The 25,916-nt window shown below is 41.1% G+C and overlaps 4 protein-coding genes across 5 annotated transcripts in view; 3 read left to right on the forward strand and 1 right to left on the reverse strand.

Annotated features, from left to right (window-relative positions):
- The first annotated feature begins 778 nt into the window (after positions 1-778).
- On the forward strand, positions 779-5,396 carry LOC309696312 (tubulin alpha-1A chain). The gene is made up of 4 exons (XM_082517499.1): positions 779-916; positions 3,700-3,922; positions 4,009-4,157; positions 4,253-5,396. Exons 1-4 carry the CDS (start codon positions 914-916, stop codon positions 5,231-5,233), a joined length of 1,356 nt encoding a protein of 451 aa, XP_082373625.1. The 5' UTR covers positions 779-913; the 3' UTR covers positions 5,234-5,396.
- A 4,767-nt stretch (positions 5,397-10,163) lies between these two features.
- Positions 10,164-12,586, forward strand: LOC309696999 (tubulin alpha-1C chain-like). Its single transcript, XM_082518587.1, has 4 exons — positions 10,164-10,294; positions 10,992-11,214; positions 11,300-11,448; positions 11,550-12,586. Exons 1-4 carry the CDS (start codon positions 10,292-10,294, stop codon positions 12,522-12,524), a joined length of 1,350 nt encoding a protein of 449 aa, XP_082374713.1. The 5' UTR covers positions 10,164-10,291; the 3' UTR covers positions 12,525-12,586.
- Positions 12,587-15,391: 2,805 nt separating this feature from the next.
- LOC309697000 (tubulin alpha-1C chain-like) lies at positions 15,392-20,012 on the forward strand. Its single transcript, XM_082518588.1, has 4 exons — positions 15,392-15,486; positions 17,202-17,424; positions 17,511-17,659; positions 17,761-20,012. The coding sequence occupies exons 1-4, from the start codon at positions 15,484-15,486 to the stop codon at positions 18,733-18,735; spliced, it is 1,350 nt and encodes a 449-aa protein (XP_082374714.1). The 5' UTR covers positions 15,392-15,483; the 3' UTR covers positions 18,736-20,012.
- The window catches only part of jph2 (junctophilin 2), a 29,778-nt gene continuing 23,793 nt past the window's right edge, over positions 19,932-25,916 (reverse strand). The window contains exons 4-6 of one of the 2 annotated variants that reach the window (XM_082518586.1): positions 24,556-25,502; positions 21,647-21,747; positions 19,932-21,562 (exon numbers count right to left, since the gene is read on the reverse strand). In XM_082518586.1, the coding sequence (XP_082374712.1) occupies positions 21,667-21,747; positions 24,556-25,502 (1,028 nt within the window). In that variant the 3' untranslated portion in view covers positions 19,932-21,562; positions 21,647-21,666. Of the gene's footprint in view, positions 21,573-21,646; positions 21,748-24,555; positions 25,503-25,916 lie in introns of both variants that reach the window. The other variant, XM_082518585.1, reaches the window with a different exon arrangement.

A 25,916-nucleotide genomic window follows, 5' to 3' on the forward strand; every position in this document is an offset into this window, starting at 1 on the left:
AAACAAAGCCAAATGGCTGTTAATCTGCTCAATAAAACACCACATCTACCGTATCATGTAGAAGGCAGTAAATTTTGAACAGTATGTAAAAATCTGTATGCATGAAAACATACAAAGGTCATATCAAAAATACATTTAACAGTGATGGTTTGATAATAACTAAAGTTTTGTTGTTGCCAGCCAACGTGGATGGGTGTTTAAACTCCTCTTTAGGTTAACTGCAAATGCACATTTTATAATATAGCCTTAAGGAAAAGTAAGACACTGGAAGATCCATATATATCCGGTGAAAGGCTTGAAATTCAGTCTGATGGTAACAAATTGGAGGGGCGATTTGAAGAAAGATTAGCTGATTGATTTTGTATTGGAAAATGTGAAATAAAATAAGATGTATTATGGATAAAACCTGATAAAATCAATTATAAATAAAAGTGAATACAGTTTTCACTTTTTAAGTGTTTCTTGAATTTTATTATAAGCCTTCCTATTAGTTATTCTGTTTTTGTTTATTAGTTTTAGCATGAGGAGCGACATATGGAGAGTTTGTGTAGAGCAGCCGGGTCTGTCTGGCACAAACATGCTGAAAATTACGCAGCATTTTTCCCATAATCAGAGGCGCCATGCTTGCAGCACAATACGGCAGGATAGTAGGGTGGGGTCTGCTGGGCGGTCCTTGCAGTGAGGAGAACCGCTTATCCAATCGAAAGCCGCGGAATGATTCGAAACGTCAGACTGACGGGAGATTGGCCAATAGGGCGCAGCAGCCACCGGCGCCGGGTCTTCCCTTGCATATATACCTCTGTCCATCCTCATGTGCGCCATTATCTCTTACATCGACCCCATAACAGTCGAATTGTAAGACTGCTTATCGAGGAGCTTCTGCCAACCTCCACCGCGACTATAACATAACAAAATGGTAAGAACTTTTAAAAAAGCTTTGTTAACAGGCCATACTTGAGGCACACTTAAAAAAAAAGAAGAAGGTGGGTGTGATTTGTAAGTTGAGCTCTTATAACGGAGGGTTGCTTTACCTTTAAATGAAAAGTGGGATTTAAAACTGTGTGGCTGATTTTGCTATATAGATATTCAATTTCTTGCAGTGTAGTGTGGGGGGTTTTAGTCCCAGCTTGAGATGGGGAGATGCTCTGACGCCTTTCAATTGGGGGACGTGGCGGGCAGACCGAACAAAAGAGGTTTTCAGGGGTGGACAGAGGGAATAATGGAGGCTTCAGTCCAGCCGGTGACTCTGCGGTATTTTATTCTCTCACTGGCATGACAAAAGCCCCGGTCATCACTAGTCGTGACCGCGACGGGCTGTAAGGGCACTGCACTGGCAGGGAGAATGGCATTAAGCTGTATCAGCTTAAAAAGAATGCCCCACACCCACAGTAACCCAATCCTTAGGGAAAACTGGATGAAAATGCCCTGTCAGCGCGGCAAGCCATTAAAAATGCATGCGAGTAACGGACTCTCCCGGGCTGATAGTTACCGCACTGATGCACAGCCAGCCACCTAGCAGATGTACAGCCGGCAACCTAGTAGTATTTTCTGTTATAACGGTTTAGTTTCAGTGATGAGTCGAAATCAGTGGCATTAACATATAGACAGACCTAACACTGAATTAAAATGATCAATTCTCTGATGGCAAAGATGGCGTAACTTGGGGGGGGGGGGGGGGGCGCAAAACCGCATTTTGGGGCTAAACTGGCAAACTTTTGAGCCATTTTTCCACATTTGACTGGTGGTTCAACGCATGCAGTTATTATGCTGTGAAATCAATACCCGTGGGCAGGCCCGGCCCTAACCAATCTGGCGCCCTAGGCAAGATTTTAGGTGGCGCCCCCCTACATCGGCAGTGTAGTGTATGTACTCACAAGAAACTGAATAGCTTTGTCTTTGACCTTTTTTTTTACTTAAAGAAAGCAAATTCACAATCAGAATAATTAACAAGATAAAAAAATATATGAATAAATAAATGAATACAAAAAGTAAAAAATGAATATATGAAATACAATAAATTTTACATACATAAACACAATAAAACGTGTCAACAAGTTGGATAAAATAAATTAAAAATACAATATAAATAAGGCAACAGGAAGACCGCTTGATGCTGCTGCATCATGGCTGGGTTGTGCTGCTGATGCTGCATCACTGGTGGGTTGTGCTGCTGAAGTGGAGGCAGCAGCGGTAGATGTGGTAGATGGCCCAGGGGTGGGATTTAGAAACTTCAACAGTGCATCTGAAGAGAGGAGTATGTGACACCACTGAGTATTAAAGTCTAATAATAAAAACATATGATTCCAGGAATAAAATGAAATGATATAATATAAATGAAAAACCAAAGAGATATATGTATGATGTTAACTGATATGCAAATTAGATTAGATTCAATTTATTGTCATCATTACAGTGAAATGCTGAATAGCAGAATGCAAAGTAACAGTATAATATCATATGAGAATGTTATGTTATGATTATCTTTGACCGAATCACAGCAGTGCTCATATTAAAAAACAGCATTCCCTCTCATGTGATATTGCTTAATTAACACTAATGATGTGCACTTTAACAACTAGGCTTTCAACTATAATATATACAGGGGTGGAAAAGTGACTATTACCTGCAGGGTAAACGTTAGCTAACCAGAAGGCAATAACAATGTAAACAAAAAACACCTGCTTAAAAGATGAATACAAATGAGGAATGGTGGGAAAGGTGGGAGTACTGTAATTACCTAACGTTACATTATTATTTTCCATAACAATTTAGCCCCCTCCACAATATTAACTGACGTTAAAACAGTTAACTAGCTATTTATTGATTAGCAATTAGCGAATCATGTAACATTAGCTTAATGCTAAAAATTTAGGTTACTATCACATTCAGACAAATAATTTCATGTAGGCTAACGTTACCTACCTCTGTCTTTTTCTCGTTTCTCCTCCTCTTCTTTTCTCTTTTTTCTTCCCTGGGCACCTGACAGTTTTGGCCGTTTTGACATCTTGTGTTGATTTTTTGATGTGGTGACGTCCAAAAGGAACCATGATACGGGAAGGGAGGGGGCGCACCGTGCGGGGATTATTTGTTGTAACAAATAATATTTCTATTAAATAAGCTTTACTTTGCATTTTAATTAACTTGGGATTATTTTTTGTATGTAGAAATAATAGTACCAACTTTTTTTTTTTTTTTTTCAACATTTGTGGCACTGGCGTGGCGCCCCCTGATGGACCGCGCCTTTAGCATTTGCCTATACGGCCTATGCCACGGGCCGGCCCTGCCCGTGGGCATTACCACTATGGCTGCCTTGCTTCCTTGACTAAACTTTTCTCCTTTAACGGCTCAACCTTTTCTAATATTCACGCTTCCCAACGAATTTCAACAGCCCCGACGTCATCGGTTGCCAGAGTGAAGGGTTTGTCGCATAGCAACGAGGTTCCAGACACAATCCAGTGCACCTGTTGGGCGGGAAAAAAATAAGACTAGTTGTTGCTAATAAAAGAACATGTTTGGATCAGTAAAAGTGACTCTCACCCAAAACAACTGAATGAAGAAAAACACTTTGAACAGTTTTGTCCTTTGTTTTGTTTGCATAAATAAATTATTTTATTTTTGCATAAATAAATAAATGAATACATTTACAGCTAAATTAACCCACCCCCCCCCCCTTATCGCTTTGTTTTCTTCTCTCCACAGCGTGAGTGTATCTCCATCCACGTTGGTCAGGCTGGTGTCCAGATCGGCAATGCCTGCTGGGAGCTTTACTGCCTGGAACATGGGATCCAGCCGGACGGACAGATGCCCAGTGACAAGACCATTGGAGGAGGAGATGATTCCTTCAACACCTTCTTCAGCGAGACTGGAGCTGGAAAGCACGTCCCCAGAGCTGTTTTTGTGGACCTGGAGCCCACTGTCATCGGTAAGTGTCATCACCGCTCGCTGAACACTAATGTAGGAAAATTAAAACATCTTTAAAGCAAAACTAACGTAATGTTGTTTTCATAGATGAGGTGCGCAGTGGTACCTACCGCCAGCTGTTCCACCCCGAGCAGCTGATCACAGGCAAGGAGGATGCTGCCAATAACTACGCCCGTGGACATTACACCATCGGCAAAGAGATCATTGACCTGGTTCTGGACAGGATCCGCAAACTGGTGGGCTAAATTTACAGCAGCTTGTTTCAACTTTATCTTCAGAAAGACAAATTAAATAAAATAATCACTGGTTGTCATCTCCTCTCTCTCCTCAGGCTGATCAGTGCACTGGTCTTCAGGGCTTCCTGGTGTTCCACAGCTTCGGCGGTGGCACCGGCTCTGGTTTCACCTCCCTGCTGATGGAGCGTCTGTCTGTCGACTACGGCAAGAAGTCCAAGCTGGAGTTCTCCATCTACCCAGCTCCCCAGGTGTCAACTGCTGTGGTGGAGCCCTACAACTCCATCCTGACCACCCACACCACCCTAGAGCACTCTGACTGTGCCTTCATGGTAGATAACGAGGCCATCTACGATATCTGCCGTAGGAACCTTGATATCGAGCGTCCTACTTACACCAACCTGAACAGGCTGATTGGTCAGATTGTGTCCTCCATCACTGCTTCCCTCCGCTTTGATGGTGCCCTCAATGTTGATCTGACAGAGTTCCAGACCAACTTGGTGCCATACCCCCGTATCCACTTCCCCCTGGCCACCTATGCTCCAGTCATCTCTGCAGAGAAGGCTTACCACGAGCAGCTCTCAGTGGCTGAGATCACAAACGCCTGCTTTGAGCCAGCCAATCAGATGGTGAAATGTGACCCTCGTCACGGCAAGTACATGGCCTGCTGCCTTTTGTACCGTGGTGATGTGGTGCCCAAAGATGTCAACGCTGCCATTGCCACCATCAAAACCAAACGCACCATCCAGTTTGTGGACTGGTGCCCCACTGGGTTCAAGGTTGGCATCAACTACCAGCCCCCCACTGTGGTTCCTGGTGGAGATCTGGCCAAGGTCCAGAGGGCTGTGTGCATGCTGAGCAACACCACTGCTATTGCAGAGGCCTGGGCTCGCCTCGACCACAAGTTCGATCTGATGTACGCTAAGCGTGCCTTTGTTCACTGGTACGTGGGTGAGGGTATGGAGGAGGGAGAGTTCTCCGAGGCCAGAGAGGACATGGCAGCTCTGGAGAAGGATTATGAGGAGGTGGGAGTTGACTCCATTGAGGGTGAGGGAGAGGAGGAAGGAGAGGAGTACTGAAAGGGACCTGAAGGCATTAGTTAAAAAGGAAATATTTGACTAAAATGTTTCCTTTAAAGCATTCCAAATACAAATGTTTTGTCATTTTGGCTGTTCAGTTCTAAACCTTTGGAAATGTCAAGTTTGGCTATGCTCTAAATAAAACCTCTGTGATGAAAAACTGTTTAACTGTTTGTCTTTTAAATATTCAGTGATATTCAAAATGATATTTTCAGAATGATTTTTAAATATTCAGAAACTTTACGACATATTAGTCATGAGTAAGTAGCACAAAAAGGTTTGAATCATGTAATTTAAGATGTTTCAAATTCATATGTTTTTAAACATGCATGTAAAAAGCTGATTAGTTTTCTCAATAGCGTTCCAATCTTTTTTCTTGTAATCGATACATAAATCCTACAGCCGTGTTTATAACTACTGTTCATAAATACAGATTTTAAATATTAGTGTGAACCATTGCTTGAAGTTTCAATAGTTAAAGTCAAGCTAAGAAAATCAGTTTTCAGCAGGTGTTTAAAATTCACCTGCTGAATATCTGAGTGATTCAGCCGACCTGAATGACAAAGGAAGACTCTTTCAAAGCTTAGGTACGACAACTGTAATAGCACCAGCCCGTGTGACCCACCTGCCACAAACTTTAATACAAAAGCAGTAAATTTAGGTCAAGTAATGAATAATATCATAAACTAACCACCTTTGATTAAGTTTTTATATAAATAAATATGTTTATGTAAATATATAACTTGGCTGTTGCCCGCTTGCAGTACCTTTATGGTCCACCAGGGGGCCCCAGCCCACAGTTTAGGAATCCTTGCACTGTGACAAATCTTTAGACCGTAATGAGGATCCTGAGGTTTACAATGCGGTCTTCAAAATTTAATAATTAAATAGTATGAACTGTTAAACTGAAACCTTCAACTCACAATAGATCCATGGTGTGAGACTGGAAGGACACACAAACCCAGCCACCGGTGTAAAGTTTGGGCTAAAGCAAATATGTGGATCCATCTGCTGTGACAACCTCATGGAAAATAAGGCTGCAGCCAAAAGTATTCCACTACAACTAAAATAAAAATACTGAATTGACAGCTGTAGTGAATTACTCTTCAGGTCTGGTAAGTCCACGCAGGAACTATAAGATTAAACTATAAGAGGAACCTCAGATGGGCAGCATTCTCACCTGACCTCCTACTTTACTATTGTATCTAATGAAGCCAAGCAACAGCTTATCCTGACCTTATAAAAACATCTGGAGTTACAAAAGGTACAAAGTACATAAATAAGGTTAGGTGAACATTTTTTTTCCAGGATTTTTAGCCCCACAACCTCTGAAGTACAGGAGATATCCACATGAAATGTTCAGGGCTGAAAAGCACATTTACTGTAGATTTGCTGCTGTGTTTGGGAACTTAGCCAAGCTGTCAGACAGACGGCCTTACATCTGACTCGAGAATACTTTGATATACTGAGGAGCTCATGGGCGACTCAATGACTGCAAGGCGCCCAGGTCCTGTGGCTGCAAAAAAAGCCCAAAATCATCACTCCTCCACCGCCATGCTGACAGTTAATGTTTGTGCTGATTTACTCTTTTTACCAAATACGATTGTGTGCATCGTAGCCAAACATCTCCACTTTGGTCTTGTTTGTCCAAAGGGCTGTTACAGTTCAGATACTAACATAAATTGTGATGTCGTGTTCTTTTTTAGAGATCATGGCAGCCCCTTCCAAACAATCTGTAGTTTTTCCATTTTTTGTTAAATGAATGATGTGTCGTTCATCTGAGGTTGCATTTACCTGCTTTTAAGACCTCGTCTTATCACCCGATATGTAAAGCCTCAAGCGTGATTTATGGTCCCAGTAATGTGTCTGTCTGTGTACAGTGGATGAAAAGGGGTTTTTACACACCACTAATGTGTTTCCAACTGCACATCACTGAATTGAGTGCTGAATGACTTACAAATGGGCCGGAATGGAGGAGGGAGCAACAGCGGACTGGGAAAGGATGAAGCATAAAACGAATGTTAAAGATAAAAAATTAAAGCATGAAAAGTACAAACAGTGGCTGCGGTGGACAGTTTTCAATACTTATTTCCTCTTCAGATCCTTGCACGTTATCACTTTGTTGTTCTCAGCAGATGGCTGATGGACCAACAAACAAGAGTAGCCCACAGACCGGCTGTAACACATATTTTTCACACTGCCTCCATCAACAGCAAACACTCTCAGCATTCCATAACTACCTGCCTACCTGCCTTCCCACTATCACAGCTCAAGCATAAAACAAGCATTAGAACTTTCAAGAGTCTATTTTCTTTTTTGGCATGATTGCATTACAGACAAATTGTACATAAAGTAATTATTCTGATGAAAAAGGATGCCTGTTAGTGTTATAGGGATTAATACTGATGTTAAGATGTCGAGCTCATTTTAAACCGTTTGCATTCTGTTTTATCTACAGTGATTTATCATATTCTATAAAATAACATGTTTGTAGTGGCTGTCCTGTGAGGAATACATACCTCCAAAACAGCTTTTATTGAGCTCAGAAAAGCAGCTCAACTACTTGATTAAAGGATTAAAAAGCATAATAAAATATATCGATACATAAAAATTACAGCTGAATTAAAAGGCTTGAGCACTGTGTGACATGGTTAACTGCCAGTATTCACAGGAGGATTACAAATATTAATGAAAAAGTAAGTTTGAGATACTAATACTAATCTGAAAGAGTTTGTGGAGCCTTTGTCTGCTCAGTTTATTAAACAGCAAGAAGCGACTGTGCCACAAGATGGCAGTATAATACAGGGTAGACGCAGAGACTTTGCTTTCACTTTGGGACATTTTAATTTCTACCTGCCTATTTTTTTTAATTTTATTTAACTGAACTGAACTAACTGAACAAAGCACTGCTTACTTTGCTTTGCTTTGCTTGCTCTGACACAACGCCACAGCTGTAGCTGTGACTTCTTCTGGGTCAAAATAAAATTCTAGCCCTTTTTCACTTGCCTTTAAAATTTGAGATTTGTGGAATAGGGGTTGTAAATGTAATTGTAATTTTAAACAGAACTTAGATGTGATTTTCAGGCTTGACATTTTCACGTTTTCTCCCTTTAAAAGTAATGAAGACTCACTGAAAAGGCAAAAATGCAACTTAGAAGACATCATCTTAAAATACCTAAATTTAGGCTTGGGACCTAAATATCCATATAGTATAAAAATATTTTGCATGCATTTCATTAAATATGCTAATAGTAAAAATATCAGCTCATTCCTAAAGTGGTCAGATGGGATTTTTTTCAGTAGAGTTGTATATTGATTTTCAGTCTTTTAGGCTTGCTACCCTTGACAAAGAAGCAGTGTCTTGGAGCCATTTCAGATAGTAGTTTTCTCTAAGCTCAGACATTTTTATTCAGTTTGCCAGTTTTTAAGCATGCTTTTTCTTCTTTTGTCTACCACTTGTCCAATTCCTATAATTTTTTTAAAAACACATTTGCTAAATATTCAGCTAACTCTATGGGAATCACCTGTTGGTGATAAATACCATATTATATCTGTCTAAGTGAATGTTTGGCATTTTATTCCCCCACTGAAACTGGAACAAATAATAAGTGAGTTACTTCGATATGCTTGAATCCTCACAGGTCAGTTTTAAGTGGGTTAATAAACAAACAGAAATTCCTCTGAAATTGATCAGGTATTTGTATTTGTTGTAACTGTTGCTCCCCTATTGGCCAACTGGACAAATAAAGGAAAATAAGGTACATGGACTGGACTGAATGTGAGTGAAAAAAACAGCCAGTGCCCAAAGAAAAACTTTGAAAGACCTTCAGGAAAGTCTGGAGAATTATTGCTCAAGCTCTAGGAGAACTATTGTTACTTAAAAAAAATCTACAAGAAGCCCAGCTCAGGGGAAACAAAGCAAAGAAAAAAGAACGGCTCAAGACTTAATATAGACTTAATGTAATATTACCCTCCATGTTTACTTTTTGTGTAAGTCAGTATGTTTGTGTTTTTACTTTTTCAGGCTTCTGGTTTTGTGGAAAGAAGAATAAGCTGCTGTTTTGAAATGTGTTCTATAAATAAATCTTGCTTGTGACTCTTTGGACCCCGAGCACCAGGTTGGGAGACATAAATCGACATTGTTTAGAGGTACACAGATATTTAAAAACAAGCCTGCAGCACCAAAATGATTCAGGTCTGGTTAAGTAATAATGTCATATGTGATGACAAGTTTCTTTTCTTACAAAAGGTTTTTTTTTGTTTTTTTTTTAAAATTTTGCTGACAATAATGCTGCCCTTATTTTTGAGGGAGTCTATTGGAGTGGATTTCTAAGTGTCATTTTCTTTATTTGAATACTTCTCCCAACACTCTATATTGTGCTTATAATACTCACTGAATGTCATTTAACTAAATAAAGCAGGACTGGGGAACTCAAGGTATATCCCACCCTCCAAGATGCAAGTCTCACCATTCTGTAGCCGGGATGAATCTCCTCCAGGCACTTGTACATAAAACCGGCACGTATAGAATCACCAGTTATATTAAAAAAAAACCGCCTAAAATCTTAATTTGCTTCCAAATAGGGGTTTAAAAAGTTTTTTTCCTCGTGAAAACATATCTTTTTCTCTGTTTACTTTAATTGCCATGTCTTTCTCTTACAATGTATCCGATCATATTTGGTAGATGCTGTAAAGTATGAGTGAAAACAGACAATAAATGTGAGTTAAATGTGAAATCACTGGGGGAAAAAAGCACAGTTCCTGCCTGAAACACACTGCTGGCAGCTGGGATTGCCTCACCTTCCTGAAAAGTTTGTGCCGTGTCAGGCTGAACGTGACGCTTACAATCTAACCAATAGGAATAGGGCTCGTGTGACGTGACCCAATCAGATTCAGCGGAGCGTTTCCGGCGGGTGAGCGAGTATAAAACGCCCCGCCCAGAGGCAACGCGTCAGTTGCCTCTTACACGGGACTCATAAAGGCCTATTTGTGGGAGCTAACGTTTTTCTCGCTTCCTATTCCTCATTTTAATCCTGAAACTTATCAACGCAAGGAAACATGGTGAGTGTCAAGTTTTTTTTGTCTTTTCCTACAATTAAGTTCAAACTGAAGTTATATCACGTGGTAGCCGGTAATTCAAATCAGCTGAAAGGGTCGTTAAGTTCAGTCGTTACTTAGCTATAAGAAGTTATCATTTCAGGCTGCTAACCAACCCCAGTGTTCAACAGACATTTAGTGTATTTTTGGTGTAGCGTGACGAGGCACAGCCCAAATTCAAGTTCTGCCCCGTCTGTCTGTTTCCGGCTTCTCATGCGCACATTGACCTAGTTGGCAAAGGTCAGCCTGCAGCATTCCTCTGATTAGCGCCTCTCTGAAGAGGCCCGGCCTTTGTGAAGTTGAAGCCACAGACTCAGCAAACAGAAGCAGCTCACTTAAAGTTTTATGGGGTTTTTTGTCTTTTGTTTGGTTTGATGTGAAAATGTTTGTTCTCGACACAAAAGATTTGCTTGTTGCTTTGCTTGATGTACATGTGATATTTCTAAAGGGCTCAGATGTTATCAGCCTCAGGGGAGTCATGACTGTGGCATCCCACTGCTAACAAAGAGCCTTATTTATTTTCTTCTTCCTCATTTCTCACATTAGTTCCAGAGACGGCCTCAACATGTGATGAGTAGCTTTCAGCTACTATTGGGATTAAAAAAATAGAATGGATGACAAATGAATGACTTTTTTTTTTTTTTTCCCCCCCTCTCCACAGCGTGAGTGTATCTCGGTGCACGTTGGTCAGGCTGGTGTCCAGATCGGCAATGCCTGCTGGGAGCTTTACTGCCTGGAACATGGGATCCAGCCGGATGGACAGATGCCCAGTGACAAGACCATTGGAGGAGGAGACGATTCCTTCAACACCTTCTTCAGCGAGACTGGAGCTGGAAAGCACGTCCCCAGAGCTGTTTTTGTGGACCTGGAGCCCACTGTCATCGGTAAGTGTCATCACCGCTCGCTGAACAATAATGTAGGAAAATTTAAAAAAATCTTTGAAGCAAAACTAAAGTAATGTTTGCATAGATGAGGTGCGCAGTGGTACCTACCGCCAGCTGTTCCACCCTGAGCAGCTGATCACAGGCAAGGAGGATGCTGCCAATAACTACGCCCGTGGACATTACACCATCGGCAAAGAGATCATTGACCTGGTTCTGGACAGGATCCGCAAACTGGTGGGTGAATTCAAAGCAGCTAGTATAAAATGTATATACGAATTAAATTATTGAATGAAGTAACTCATGCCTGGTTGTCATGTCTTCCCCTCTGTCCTCAGGCTGATCAGTGCACTGGTCTTCAGGGCTTCCTGGTGTTTCACAGCTTCGGCGGTGGCACCGGCTCTGGTTTCACCTCCCTGCTGATGGAGCGTTTGTCTGTCGACTACGGCAAGAAGTCCAAGCTGGAGTTCTCCATCTACCCAGCTCCCCAGGTGTCCACCGCTGTGGTGGAGCCCTACAACTCCATCCTGACCACCCACACCACCCTAGAGCACTCTGACTGTGCCTTCATGGTAGATAATGAGGCCATCTACGATATCTGCCGTAGGAACCTCGATATCGAGCGTCCTACTTACACCAACCTGAACAGGCTGATCAGTCAGATTGTGTCCTCCATCACTGCTTCCCTCCGCTTTGATGGTGCCCTCAATGTTGATCTGACAGAGTTCCAGACCAACTTGGTGCCATACCCCCGTATCCACTTCCCCCTGGCCACCTATGCTCCAGTCATCTCTGCAGAGAAGGCTTACCACGAGCAGCTAACTGTATCTGAGATCACAAACGCTTGCTTTGAGCCAGCCAATCAGTTGGTGAAATGTGACCCTCGTCACGGCAAGTACATGGCCTGCTGCCTTTTGTACCGTGGTGATGTGGTGCCCAAAGATGTCAACGTTGCCATTGCCGCCATCAAAACCAAGCGCACCATCCAGTTTGTGGACTGGTGCCCCACTGGTTTCAAGGTTGGCATCAACTACCAGCCCCCCACTGTGGTTCCTGGTGGAGATCTGGCCAAGGTCCAGAGGGCTGTGTGCATGCTGAGCAACACCACTGCTATTGCAGAGGCCTGGGCTCGCCTCGACCACAAGTTCGATCTGATGTACGCTAAGCGTGCCTTTGTTCACTGGTACGTGGGTGAGGGTATGGAGGAGGGAGAGTTCTCTGAGGCCAGAGAGGACATGGCAGCTCTGGAGAAGGATTATGAGGAGGTGGGAACTGATAGCTTGGGAGAGGATGATGAGGGAGAAGAGTATTAAATGACTTAATGGTCCTGTGCCATTTATTTCTGTCATAAATAAAGTTTGTTCAATGACTGCAATTTGTCTTTTCTTTTTAAAATACTATAAAGGGCACTGGATATCAAATTTAGAATTTCAGTTATTAGAGCTTAATCTAACTTGTGTGGAATTAAAGTGCTCACATGATGCTGTAATACTTTCTGGTACGCACCACTTTAGAAGCCAAAAATCTGCAAAGCCCATCCATCACACAAAGGGTTGATCCTTTCTTTTAGGTCAGAACAATCATAATGTTAACCTTTCAAAATTCCCCACTTAATAAAGATCTCATAACTTGATTTCACATTTTTAATCTCATAAGCATCCATCTGTAGAGGCTCTACATCCCAAACCCTGCAAGACCCACTGTGGTTTAATATAATCTAACAGGTTTCTTGTGTGGTTACTAACAGTGTTTGAAAGTAAAACTGATTAAAGTCTAGTCACTTGGGGGCAGTGATGCTCCACAGATGTTCTGAATCAACATGTTGAAGCTGATCCACACTCACGTTGTTAGTGCTCCACTTGTTTTATCCATTTCAGTTCATGATTTGGAGGTGTTCATTTCCCTGTGAGGTACAGTGCTTCTCATTACTGAAGTGGCAGTCCAGGCTTATGCCCACAAGTCACTGTGCACCTCAGCTGAATCCTACCGATACACCTCAACTATAAGTTATGCCAGTTCATACAGTTTTGTAATGAAACTTAAACAATCATGTAACTGATAAGTTGTTGCAGTGTGAGCTCAGTTTAATTACAGTTTACGGTGAATCGTGTTAACCACCATGACTGATGAGGACAATGAGCAGATGGGTCAGACTTTGAAGTACCCCTCACATCTATAAAACAATAAAGGTGCCATTCATCAGGTCATACAGCTATTTTTAAAGCAGGACTGTTTGAAAATTGCAAAACAAAATGTAAATGTGTCGAGGATACTGTGAGCACAGTCAAATGTTTTAGTGAGTGGTGTACTCTGGAAAAACATTCTCTCCCATTTGTCTCCAGCTTTGTCTCCGTATGTAATCTGAGACAGATATGTTTGCCCTCTCATAACTTTGCCTATATTTTTCTGTGTATAAGGTTTAAAACATGAATCTTTTTTATGATGATTATTTATTTTTAATGGAATAACAAAGTGACTTCAGCAAAATGCCCCCGTTCATATTGTCTGCTGCCACCTCTGCTCATACCTCCAGTAGTTCTATAGGATGGATGAGAAATAAAAAATAGAAAAGCAGAAAATAGCCCAGATTTCAGAGACTCCAAGTAATAGAAAGGATTTAAAAGATGAATTCCAATGGCAATTTTAGCTTTTTGGACTTTAATATTTTTCTAATAAAATGGTGCATTATTTCCTTTTATACTGTCATGTATATCCCCGACACTGCAATATAAGTTTGTCAGAAACTGTAAGAGATGAAATATTGTTAAGTATAGAAAACTGAATGTCAGCAGCCTCATACAACTTATTTCTTATTAAACCTGTGAAGTGGACGTGTAACGTCACCAAAAAGAGGCCTAAAGGCAGAATGTGGGGTAACCAAAATGTAGGTTATACAGTAATTGATTCATCATCATGCAGGAAATTTCATGCTGTCAATAATGGCAACAGCACCCTGCCACCTGGCATTCCTTCCCCTCGGTGCACCCCTGCTTGACAAGAGGCCAAAATCTGATTCTACACGTATGTCCTGATAAGTTAGATCGTCCACCAGCCAAGGACATCTGCGTTGAGAGAAGCCCTTCATGCAGGGGCAGTGCCAGAGCATAAGCACTGGGCGGGAACCCAGCTTTCACAGGGGTGGATTTGGCTCACATCAATTTACTGTTTCAAGTCCATTATGTGCAGGAGGTTATTATAGGTACTAAAAGTGAAGTAAAAACTGAAACTAGGTGTTAGAAAAAGAATGAACTGAAACAAAAATACAAACTAAAAAGAAGGTTAACTAAAATGATAATGCACTTACAAGATTAACTAAAATAAAAATAAACACTAAATCTTATTTTTGGTCTTTGATGAGGTCAAATTTGTAAATCAGTTTATTGAGACAAGGATGTCTACATAACCTGAAAATGTTTATATACGCATTAAAATATAAAGCTAACAGTGAAACTGAATATTTTCAATTAATAAAAATGAAACAGAATGACTCAATACGCTGTGGAAAGTAAACTTAATTGAAATAAAAATTAATACAAATAAAAGAAACATGTAACTCTGATGTTCAAAGCTATACTTGTAGTCACGTAACAGATCCATAAAAGAGAGGTTATAAACAAAGATGCAAAGCAGAAAAACCCGTTGGATTTACATTACATTTAAAACAGCAGGTCTACTGCAGGAGGCTTTAATAACTGCTTTAATAAAGAGGTGCACACAAACCTGAGAATAGAAGTTCCAGATCCCACTATCAGGACTCCTTTCTTCCGTTCCTGCATCGCTTGGACAACTTAATGCAAAACCTTCTGGTTGGACGAATCAGTGTTCTTTGCAAATAGGTGGCAAGTGACCAGATCCATTAAGCCCAGATGTTAGATCTTCATAATGTTTCTTTATAATTCTGAAGTCTATAAAAGCCAAATGTTCATATGGAAGTGTAACATATCCATTCTTCATATAATGAAATAGCCCTAATAAGTTGTTAAAACCATGTTGTACTCCACAAATATTTAAGAAATCGTAAGAAAGCACCTGCAGAGATCTCCATCCTACCGTCTGGTCCATTTTAACCAATAGGCGCAGGTCTCATGCGACATCAAACCAATCAGATCCAGCAGACTGTTTCCGGAGGATCTAGGGTTATAAAAACCACCGTGTAGCAGGAGCTGGTCATTTATCTCTTACACAGGATTCATAAAAGCCTGTTTGTAGGAATTAACTAATTTCTCCTCTTTTTCCTCATTTCGGCTCTGAAACTTCTTGACTTCAGGAAACATGGTGAGTAAATTTTTTTTCTCTTATTAAGTGTCGATTTAATCAAAAATCATTACTGAAATAGTCAATAATCAGGTGGCAGACCGTTAACTGAGATTAGCCGGAAGTATCAGCAGGATTTAGCAACACCAATTTCATTTTTAAAAGGATAAAATTCACACTGTTAACCAGACTACGCTGTCCTGACTGTATTTTTGGTGCGATATGACAGGACACATCCAAAATTCAAGTTATTTGCTTGTGTCCGTTTCCGGCTTCTTGTGCGCGCACTGAGCCAGTTGTCAACAGGTCATCCTGCTTTCAGGCTGAAGCATTCCCATGACTAACAACTCTTTGAAGGATCCTGGCCTTTATGAACCTGCGACCGCAGACTACAAACAAACCAACTCACTTGAAGCTCAATTGTTCTTCTTCTTCTTCTTCTTCTTCTTCTTCTCATGTCTTTAATGTTTTTGGGCGTGTATGGGCTACTTTTTTGTAAAGAAGTCTTTCATTGTCTACAGCTGTGTTTGCTTTGCTGAACTCTGATGTGCACTTGTTTGTTCTCGATTGTCTTGTCCTGGCTCACATGCGACATATTTCTAAAGGGTTGTTAGTTCAGAGCGTAAAAGGCCTCAGGTGACCACATGAGTAGCGGACAGGCTATGTAAATTGGAGTAGCGATTTCGGAAGCGGCAAATAGCGGGCGGAATTTTTAAGATCCCACACATTCTGAACGTCCTGAATCTGTCGCCATCTCCTGTAGATTGCTCTCGCCACAGCGACCATAGCGCGCGGGTGCGCTCCCCAAATACGCAAAAAGTTGCGCACACGCTGCCATCTATCCGTCTCTCTCCCGTGATCGATGTGATCTCTTTCCAGTGTCTACCTGCTAATTTATGACGAAAATGTTTCTGATGTAAGAGGGTCTAAAGAAAGTTAAAGCTGAGACAAAACCAAAAACTGATGTCACTACTGAAGAGTGAGAGACCGGAGGATGTACTACAGACCATGTTCTCCAACCTTAGGCTTTAGGTTTTGTAGAACCAACTAAGTCAGAGTCGGAGATTATTATCAGACAGTGGTTATGATCCTTCTGCAGGGTCTGTGAGTGCTTACACAACAGGCAAGTTTGGTGCATCATTTGACTCTTCTGCACCAAAATGGATTAGTTGAGCAGCGACTTCTCAAATCAGATGCAAATGATAGAAAAAATAAAGCTGACATTCCTGAATACAGGCAAATTTCTGTGACTGGTCCTTTGTTGGTAGGATGTGGTTTAACAGGTTGCGTATAAAAGGTGTTACTTCAGAAGAAAAATTACATCAGTGATGAATTCAACTTCCCTTAAACCAAAACTCTAAACATAACCTGGCCTGACTTCCGCATAAGTTACCTTTGCGATGTAATTAGGTTAAGAGAGCTATGCAAGTGACAGTGAAAACTGACTTCAAGTTCAACTTGGCTCGCTAAAGCATTAACAGTGTTAAGAATTCTCTCAAGTGGGATTCATTTGTTGCAAGGGACAAATTACATAGCTGACTGATGGAACGATTAAATATTTTTAATGTTCTATACTAAAATTCCAGTATTGCTGAAATCACAGTCCTAAATCATGAAGCCATATTCCCCCAGGTAACTTTACGTTAGTTGAAGAGCAGGTCTAACAATGTAATTTTTGGATAATAAGTCAAAAATGAGGTCACCAAATAAATGGCTTTTCCATCTCATTTCCACAGCGTGAGTGTATCTCAGTGCACGTTGGTCAGGCTGGTGTCCAGATCGGCAATGCCTGCTGGGAGCTTTACTGCCTGGAACATGGGATCCAGCCGGACGGACAGATGCCCAGTGACAAGACCATTGGAGGAGGAGACGATTCGTTCAACACCTTCTTCAGTGAGACTTGTTCTGGAAAGCACGTCCCCAGAGCTGTTTTTGTGGACCTGGAGCCCACTGTCATCGGTAAGTGTCATCACCGCTCGCTGAACACTAATGTAGGAAAATTAAAACATCTTTAAAGCAAAACTAAAGTAATGTTGTTTGCATAGATGAGGTGCGCAGTGGTACCTACCGCCAGCTGTTCCACCCCGAGCAACTGATCACAGGCAAGGAGGATGCTGCCAATAACTACGCCCGTGGACATTACACCATCGGCAAAGAGATCATTGACCTGGTTCTGGACAGGATCCGCAAACTGGTGGGTGAATTCAAAGCAGCTAGTATAAAATGTATATAAGAATTAAATTATTGAATGAAGTAACTCATGCCTGGTTGTCATGTCTTCCTCTCTGTCCTCAGGCTGATCAGTGCACTGGTCTTCAGGGCTTCCTGGTGTTCCACAGCTTTGGCGGTGGCACCGGCTCTGGTTTCACCTCCCTGCTGATGGAGCGTCTGTCTGTCGACTACGGCAAGAAGTCCAAGCTGGAGTTCTCCATCTACCCAGCTCCCCAGGTGTCCACTGCTGTGGTGGAGCCCTACAACTCCATCCTGACCACCCACACCACCCTAGAGCACTCTGACTGTGCCTTCATGGTAGATAACGAGGCCATCTACGATATCTGTCGTAGGAACCTCGATATCGAGCGTCCTACTTACACCAACCTGAACAGGCTGATTGGTCAGATTGTGTCCTCCATCACTGCTTCCCTCCGCTTTGATGGTGCCCTCAATGTTGATCTGACAGAGTTCCAGACCAACTTGGTGCCATACCCCCGTATCCACTTCCCCCTGGCCACCTATGCTCCAGTCATCTCTGTAGAGAAGGCTTACCACGAGCAGCTCTCAGTGGCTGAGATCACAAATACTTGCTTTGAGCCAGCCAATCAGATGGTGAAATGTGACCCTCGCCATGGCAAGTACATGGCCTGCTGCCTGCTGTTCCGTGGTGACGTGGTGCCCAAAGATGTCAATGCTGCCATTGCCGCCATCAAAACCAAGCGCACCATCCAGTTTGTGGACTGGTGCCCCACTGGTTTCAAGGTTGGCATCAACTACCAGCCCCCCACTGTGGTTCCTGGTGGAGATCTGGCCAAGGTCCAGAGGGCTGTGTGCATGCTGAGCAACACCACTGCTATTGCAGAGGCCTGGGCTCGGCTCGACCACAAGTTCGATCTGATGTACGCTAAGCGTGCCTTTGTTCACTGGTACGTGGGTGAGGGTATGGAGGAGGGAGAGTTCTCCGAGGCCAGAGAGGACATGGCAGCTCTGGAGAAGGATTATGAGGAGGTGGGCGCTGACAGCGTGGTAGACGACGATGAGGGAGAAGAGTATTAAGTGCTAGCATATTCCTTCTCTTAATCTCTACCATCTAGTTTCATAAAGTTTAATTGAACGCACCATTTGTGCTAATGAATTACAGGATAGTAGAATTTCTTTATAATTTTCAGATTATTCAGTTTTAGCAAAAAACAAAATTATGTCTTGGCTGGAATCAAATACTTTTATCCACTGTGTACTTTTAACATGACCTAATCTATCTTTACGGATGTTGCCAGCATGGGGACTCATACTCCTTTCTAGTCACTTGAGGGCAGTGATGCTCCACACATGCTGACTCAACACCATGTTGAAGTGCTTGACATTTCAAACTATTGCAGGTACTTTACCTGACCTGAGGCATTAGAATGGTGATATCACAATTAATAGTGTGACAATTCTCCTTTGATCATGGCTCAATTCACACCTCAGTTTTGGCTCAGATCTTGAGCTGGATTATTCAATCTACATTCTGTTCATGGTCTGGCATTAAATTATTTTTTCAATTTACCAAAACAGGTGTATTTATAGTTTTATAACAGAACATTGGGAAGAATACAGAAGTCTTTGGTACGAAAGGTGAGGACATCAGCAACCAGACAAAGAGAACCCACCAGAGAGGAGGAGAGGCTGTGTGTATGTGAGGGCACTTGCATTACATATAGCGTTATCTTAGTGGAAACCTATTCTGTTTGATTCATTTTCCATTTAATATCACAGAATAAAAGACTTGGTTTGAGTTTATTTTTCACTTTCCAGTCCAGTGCTCTGTAATAAGGAACTATATGTGAAAGGAATAACAAAAAACAAAAGTCTTTATTGCTGGCAGAACCCCCTCTATTCTGATGTTTGTCCATTTTCTCCATACCTGAACAATTTCCAAATAGACAGTACAATGATCTATTGTCACTGTTTGATTTTTGGTGTAGATTTCAGGATTGTTACACCCATATTTACCATTCGGATGAGGTTTGACATGCCTGACTGAGAACCACCAAGGCCAAACGTTGCCTTGGTTTAAAATTGGGTGTGATATTCACTGTGGCGCAAGGCAGGGACAGAGGGCGTCTCATGCTGGCAGACAGGTGGTGTTTAAAAATACTTTCTTCTTCTGTTACTAGACTGGATTTCTTCAGGGTAATGAATGATGACGAGTACGTTCAAAATCTCAAAGCTAACAGTGGGAGCTGTTACAGATCATCAAAAATAAAAGATTCACAAGTGTAAAAGTTTTTAATTTGACTTCAGCTGTATTTCTGCTCTAAAACAGAAAAAATAAAGTGGCTTCCACATTTGCATTGACACTGGTATGAATCATTGGTAGATTACAGGTAAACCACAATGGGGAATTTCTTAAACTGGTTTTTACTACTTTCAAAACAGTTTTATATGCTTGTAGACTTTTTCACTAGTGGTCTGTGTGTACATTTGCAAACTCAAAGGCAAAAAAAAACAACAACAAAAAACTGCAGCTAAAACTCTGTTCCTTTTAAATCCTAACTGGGTTAAGAAAATAAAAGCTTTCTTCTCAATATAAGACATGGAGTTAAGAATCTTTCTATTTTCCTCCATCTCACAAACATGAGGTAATCTGACTCATTTGGGAAACAAATTTTAGGATTACAACTTCTGATTGTACTAATGAGCCCTCCCCCCAAAATCCTACAACAGAATATTTTGAATGCTGTAAAGATGTGCACTTCAAAAAAGGTACAAAAACACAGATGCATACAAAGTGTTCTCATGTGTACAAAAGCTGATCTTACAACAGGCCCTGAAAATAAAGCAGTGGACAGTTTTCTACACTGACACATAAAATAATGAACCCAACCCACTCCCTGCTGCAAGATAATTATGTAGATCCAGCAACCTTACAACAACATACAGGGACAGTTTCAAATTAGATAAATTCCAGCCATCATTTTCCTCTTGCAAAACTTGCACAACTCTGTATTAAAGCTGCCTGGGTGCTAAACAGCATTGCACGACACCACAGGAACCTACGCAGCAGCAGCGGCACTCATAAGCTTCTTATTTTCCCTTCTCTATTTGGTTTATCAGCTTCCCCAAAGCAAAGCAGCAGAATGACAGGAAATGCACATAAATCCCAGTGAAAACTGAAAACTTCACAGTGTAGTACACCACAGTCTCAAAGATTTTGCAGAAACTCACAACGCTTTGAAAATGTTGCCAGTAAATAACCCCCCTTTTTTTTTTTTTTACAGTACCACTCGGAGAGCTTCTTGATGAGACTCAACACACGCGAGATCCCTACTCCTGACAGTAACAGTTATCACGCCCAAACCCTTCACACATCTGCTGTAGTTTTTGTGTCTAAACAATCAAGTTCAAGGCATTATAGAGAGAATATTCAGTCTGGCGATTAAAAACGTATCTAGGTGGGTTTGTCTTATGTGCCTGATTCACTCTTGTGAGATCCAGATAGTCTGAATGCCAATTAAGTGTTTATTTAAAAGCCATATTGCAAAAATGTTGACACGCTCATGACACACTGTGAAAAAGTTGAATTCTTGAGTGCCACCCTTCTTTCCTCAGCATCATCACCGGGACATAACCTACCATTCACCCACCAATTTTTTTTTTCCTCTAAACAAATCATTTTTAGATGCACTGAACAGTGCCAGCCCTTCAATGTCCTTCAGTTTCTCTAACCTCTTGAAAGAGAGGAGCTTCGCAGAGCCTCACGAAGTCATATCAACAAAAACCATCCTAGGAGCTGCAGCGGTCTGCGTGAGGCTTCTGTTCCTCCTCAGTGTTGTCTTTGATCTCTGGTCTTTACTGAGGAGGAGGAGGAAGCCCATCTCTCTCTGACACTGCTGTTAACCTGTAGCAAACTGATATTAGTGGATTCATGTTTATTTTTACTGTATCGCCTCTTCTGAGTACATTTTGATGGTGTGTTTATTACCTGAGGAGGTGGAAAATGTCTCATGACAAAATGTGAACGAAGAGAATGGCCAGGCCGATGTTGAGCAGGATTACCATGCAGATCATGATGGTGTTTGGGCCCTTAAAAAAGGAAAAGAACTCAATGCAGAATAAGGACAGCGGATCCAGTCAAAACTGGAGATGAGTGAAAAATTAAAGGAAAAACCTAAACCTTAGCTCCAACAGTAAAGGGACCCAGTGGTCCTGTTATGTAGAAGGGTACATTACGGTGTCCTGATGGGAGGAACGGTTTCCAGGAGTAAAATGCCTCCATGGATGTGCAAGTTAACTTAAAATTAATCCAAATTACTTTTCTTTTTGCCATAAGTCAAAAGCTAAGGAAATATGAGACAAAAATAAAACAACAAATTCAGAAAATTCATAAATTCATATCAATTAAAACCTTAGAACTAAGCCTAAGTTAATCACACAATTAAATACAAGGTCCAAAAGAGTGGTTTCGTGGATCAGCTTACCACATGAAAGGGGGACAATGAGTCATCAGAGAAATTAGTTTCTAAGTAGAGCTAAAAAAATAAAATACTCAAAGAAATATTGATAATTGAACCCTTGATAATGCTGATAATAATGATTTGATTATTAAATAAGTCTTACAACTATTTTCTCTAAAGTTGCAAGTGATTCTGCAAAGATTCAAGAAACAAATGGAAACTTACTCAGTTTTGAGGTGTTAAACACCAACATGTAACATAAATGCTACTTAAAATGCAAAATTCTTAGAAATTTTTGAGAAAATGTATCCTGATGTCTACGTTGGGGGGAAAAAGAAAGTAGAGCCCCTGCCTCTTCTTCTACTGTTATCACTTGGAAAAATCTTAAGCGACATATACAACATCAAATATAATGTCAGTTATTCATTATGATGATGCTACATGAACTTAAACTGTACAACACTGAGTGTACTGACTACAAATCAAAACTTAGATATGCAAATTTACATTTGATTTCCTTAAAAAAAAAAGTTGTCAGAAGATTCAAAAAACACTATAAAAATAGAATTTTATGGGAATTATTTCATGGTTCAGGCTTTACAGGATTAAGACTACATATTTATCCTGGAATAATATTGTGCGAGCTCAACCCGATGCCGTGGTGAAAATTGCATACTCTACCAAATCAGAGCTCCACTTTCAGTAATGCAGTCACCCCTTTTTGTACAATGGGACTCCATGAACATATGTGATGACATTTAAACCTGAGATAATTAGCTTCTGACACAAAATTGATAATGATACTTGGGATACTCATGAAGATTTTGACAGACTTTAGTTTCTTTCCCACAAAAAAGGAAAATGCTAACTAAATTCAGGGTCAAATGACAAACAGTGTTTGAGATCGCCCAGATAAAGGTCGTGGGTCAGCTTGTCTACTGGCTCTCCCCTACAGACATTAAATCTGAACCTAATGAAGCCCTGTGGGAGATTTTGAATTTACGTCATACATAGCACTCCCCACCACCATCAACACACCAAATGAGGCAAAATCCTCTGGATGAATGGTGTTTATAGTGTTCCAGCAGGCTGGAGAATCACAAAGACTCAGAGTGCTCTGAAACCTTTCTAATTGCATGTGATGGCCATAAACCTTATTAAGACACTTTGTTTGTTTTTCTTTAACCTTCCTAATCTGTGGCTGTTCATGTTGGGTTTTATCTTTTCAATGCAAAGAATTAATAAAGGATTATCAAAATTATTATTTATAGGAGATGGTTGTACCCAAAACATATCTTGTGAGCAAGTTCAAAATAAGACTGCAGGAGGAGCAAGACAAAAAAAAAAAAAAAAAAAAGAGACAAAAAAAGGGGTTTAACATCTAGAACAGCCTAGTTAAAGGGTAAGAAAATTGTCCTACCAGCACCTTTAAAGATCAGAAATTAACACCCCTTATCCCTTTTGTGAGATTTACGGGTGCAGATGGGAGCAATCTGCTAGCTTTGGTTAGCTCTAGGCTAGCCATTTCTTCCTGTTTCCTGTCTTTATGCTAAGCTATAATCAGCCTCCCACATTCCAGCTTCATATTGGCAGGTACATTGTGTACACTGTCTTCTACTTCCCGAATACAAACCAATTTAAGCATATTTCAATAAAAGTTGCTTCAATCCTAGCTTATAACAAATATTTACAATGTAAAAGTGAGCATTTCTTTGTCATGCATGCTATTTCTAAGTGTATTTTTATTTATTTATTTATTCCCATCTAGCCAGCAGGGAAACTAAAAGAAAATTGTTTGGACATAACAGATAATTATCGTCCACTGAGATTAGTAAATGTCATCTTATTTGGTGGAGGTTAGTACTGGCTGATACAGATGTTTGGCTGATATATTTATAGCCATAATTATAACTTAATGCTGATGCTTAGGGTACATGCTTAGCTAAAACTTTAAAACCAATGTAACATTAATACCTGAAATTGGCAGGCAATATAAAGCAAATGCACATTTAAAATAGAGAAAAAGGAGACATAGCATTCATTTACAACTATTTCCCCCTCCAACAAACCAGAACAGTAGTCTGGCTTTGCCCTTATACGGTAAATAACGTGACTGGATATGGTGTACACTTTTATTTGACTATGATGGTGTCAAGCTGTGCTCTTTAGTTAGAAACTAGGACTTATGGTCATTAATGTCAGCAGTAATGCTAGTGTATATTTTTAAGGCTGTACTGAGCTAAATGCTTATACGAGCATCGGTAAGAATTACTCTCTGGGGACACTGAATGTGTGTGGAAAATTTAACAGTAATCCATCTGATAGCTGTTGACCAAAGTCTTGGACTGACAGACTGACACCACCATACATGTTGTGACAATATTGATGTAGCAAAAAATAATGAAGAGTGAGTCACTGTGTATATTTACTGTCTTACCTCCATGTCCAAAGACTCTGGGGTCACCTCGTTGCTGAGGCTCGACAGGATGGGCTTGGGTCTGACTTCGGCTTTGGGTTCCACCTTTGCTGCCGGTCTGGCAACTACAGATTTTGCTTCCACTGGCTTTGGTGCCATTTTAGGTTCAAGACTCGGAGCAGGTTTTGGAGCTGGAGCTGGGCTGGGTTGCCGTTTTGGTAGCGGTTTTGTTTCTGCTTTACTGGGAGGCCTGCTCGGTTCCCTGGACTCCACTTTGTTCTCAAATACAGGCGTCACTCTTTCTTTTGTTGGTGGTGCTCTTTCGCTTTTTACCTCGGAGGCTTTAGACTCAGGAGTTACAGATTTGTAAGACGCTTTGGAAGGCGTTTTGGAGGGAGCTTTGGAGATGGGACGTGGTGCTTCTTCTTCTTCTTCTTCTTCTTCTTCTGGTGAGATGAGGCTATTCCTTACAGGGGCAGCAGGGGCTGTAGTGGCATCTGATGCTTTTGCCTCAGAGTCAAACTTCTGCAGTGGCTTGATCTCCATGTCAGAACCCTGCTCGTTCTTGTTGCTCTGGCGGCTCGGGGTACGAGATGGGCCACGACTGCTGGTGGCCCCTCCTCCTCCTTCAGATACAGTTGAAGCAGGAGCAGGGGGAGTAGTGGGACGACTGCCTTGCTTGCCGTTGAGTTTACTACTTCCACCACTTTTACTGGTTTTGTCTTCATTCCAGCTACCTGGACTGAGGAGTTTGGGCTCTTCCTTGCTCATGATGCCTGGGCTTGGAGAAGGCGTGCGACCTGGGGATGAGCTAGGCATGAGGCTGTCCAGTTCATTCATAACCGGGCTTTCAGGTGGTGTAGGCAGTGGCTCCTCCTCAGCTAGCAGGGGTTCATGCATGATGGTCTCTGTGTTCTCACTGCCTTCCACGGCCAACTGTAACGCTCTCTTCTTCAGATACTCAGGACCTGAAAGCCAGTTCAAATACTTTTTAATCACTGGTTTCTACCATCAGTCATTATAAGTCAGAGGAATTATTATTTTTTCCATAATTTAAAATGTATAATAGATACAGAATGTGGGCTTTCAAACTCCTCCTACACAATCACAAACTGACTAATGAAACTTGGCACACAGGTACGTCTTAGACCTGTGTAGGTTCTTATCTAAAAAACATATGACGCCATCATGTTGCCTACAACCATCTACCAACATTTATGCACCTACAATGCCTCATTAAAATAATATTATTTGAATGACAATAACATGTAATTTATAGCCACAAACTTGAATTATGAATTATATATGATGTCATGTTGCCAAGGAACCACCTAACAATGGACCAAAATTAGAGATACTGTAGCATGGGTATGTACTAATCA

The sequence above is a fragment of the Aulonocara stuartgranti genome, assembly GCF_965226115.1.
Source record: "Aulonocara stuartgranti genome assembly, chromosome: 20".
NCBI lineage: Eukaryota > Metazoa > Chordata > Actinopteri > Cichliformes > Cichlidae > Aulonocara > Aulonocara stuartgranti.

Bases quoted from the DNA above. Each gene is read 5' to 3' on its own strand.
- LOC309696999 (XM_082518587.1), top strand. The intron at 11,215-11,299 runs GTAAGTGTCATC...ATGTTTGCATAG, and splicing joins CCTGGAGCCCACTGTCATCG to ATGAGGTGCGCAGTGGTACC. The intron at 11,449-11,549 runs GTGGGTGAATTC...CTCTGTCCTCAG, and splicing joins TGGACAGGATCCGCAAACTG to GCTGATCAGTGCACTGGTCT.
- LOC309697000 (XM_082518588.1), top strand. The intron at 17,425-17,510 runs GTAAGTGTCATC...TTGTTTGCATAG, and splicing joins CCTGGAGCCCACTGTCATCG to ATGAGGTGCGCAGTGGTACC. The intron at 17,660-17,760 runs GTGGGTGAATTC...CTCTGTCCTCAG, and splicing joins TGGACAGGATCCGCAAACTG to GCTGATCAGTGCACTGGTCT.
- LOC309696312 (XM_082517499.1), top strand. The intron at 3,923-4,008 runs GTAAGTGTCATC...TTGTTTTCATAG, and splicing joins CCTGGAGCCCACTGTCATCG to ATGAGGTGCGCAGTGGTACC. The intron at 4,158-4,252 runs GTGGGCTAAATT...CTCTCTCCTCAG, and splicing joins TGGACAGGATCCGCAAACTG to GCTGATCAGTGCACTGGTCT.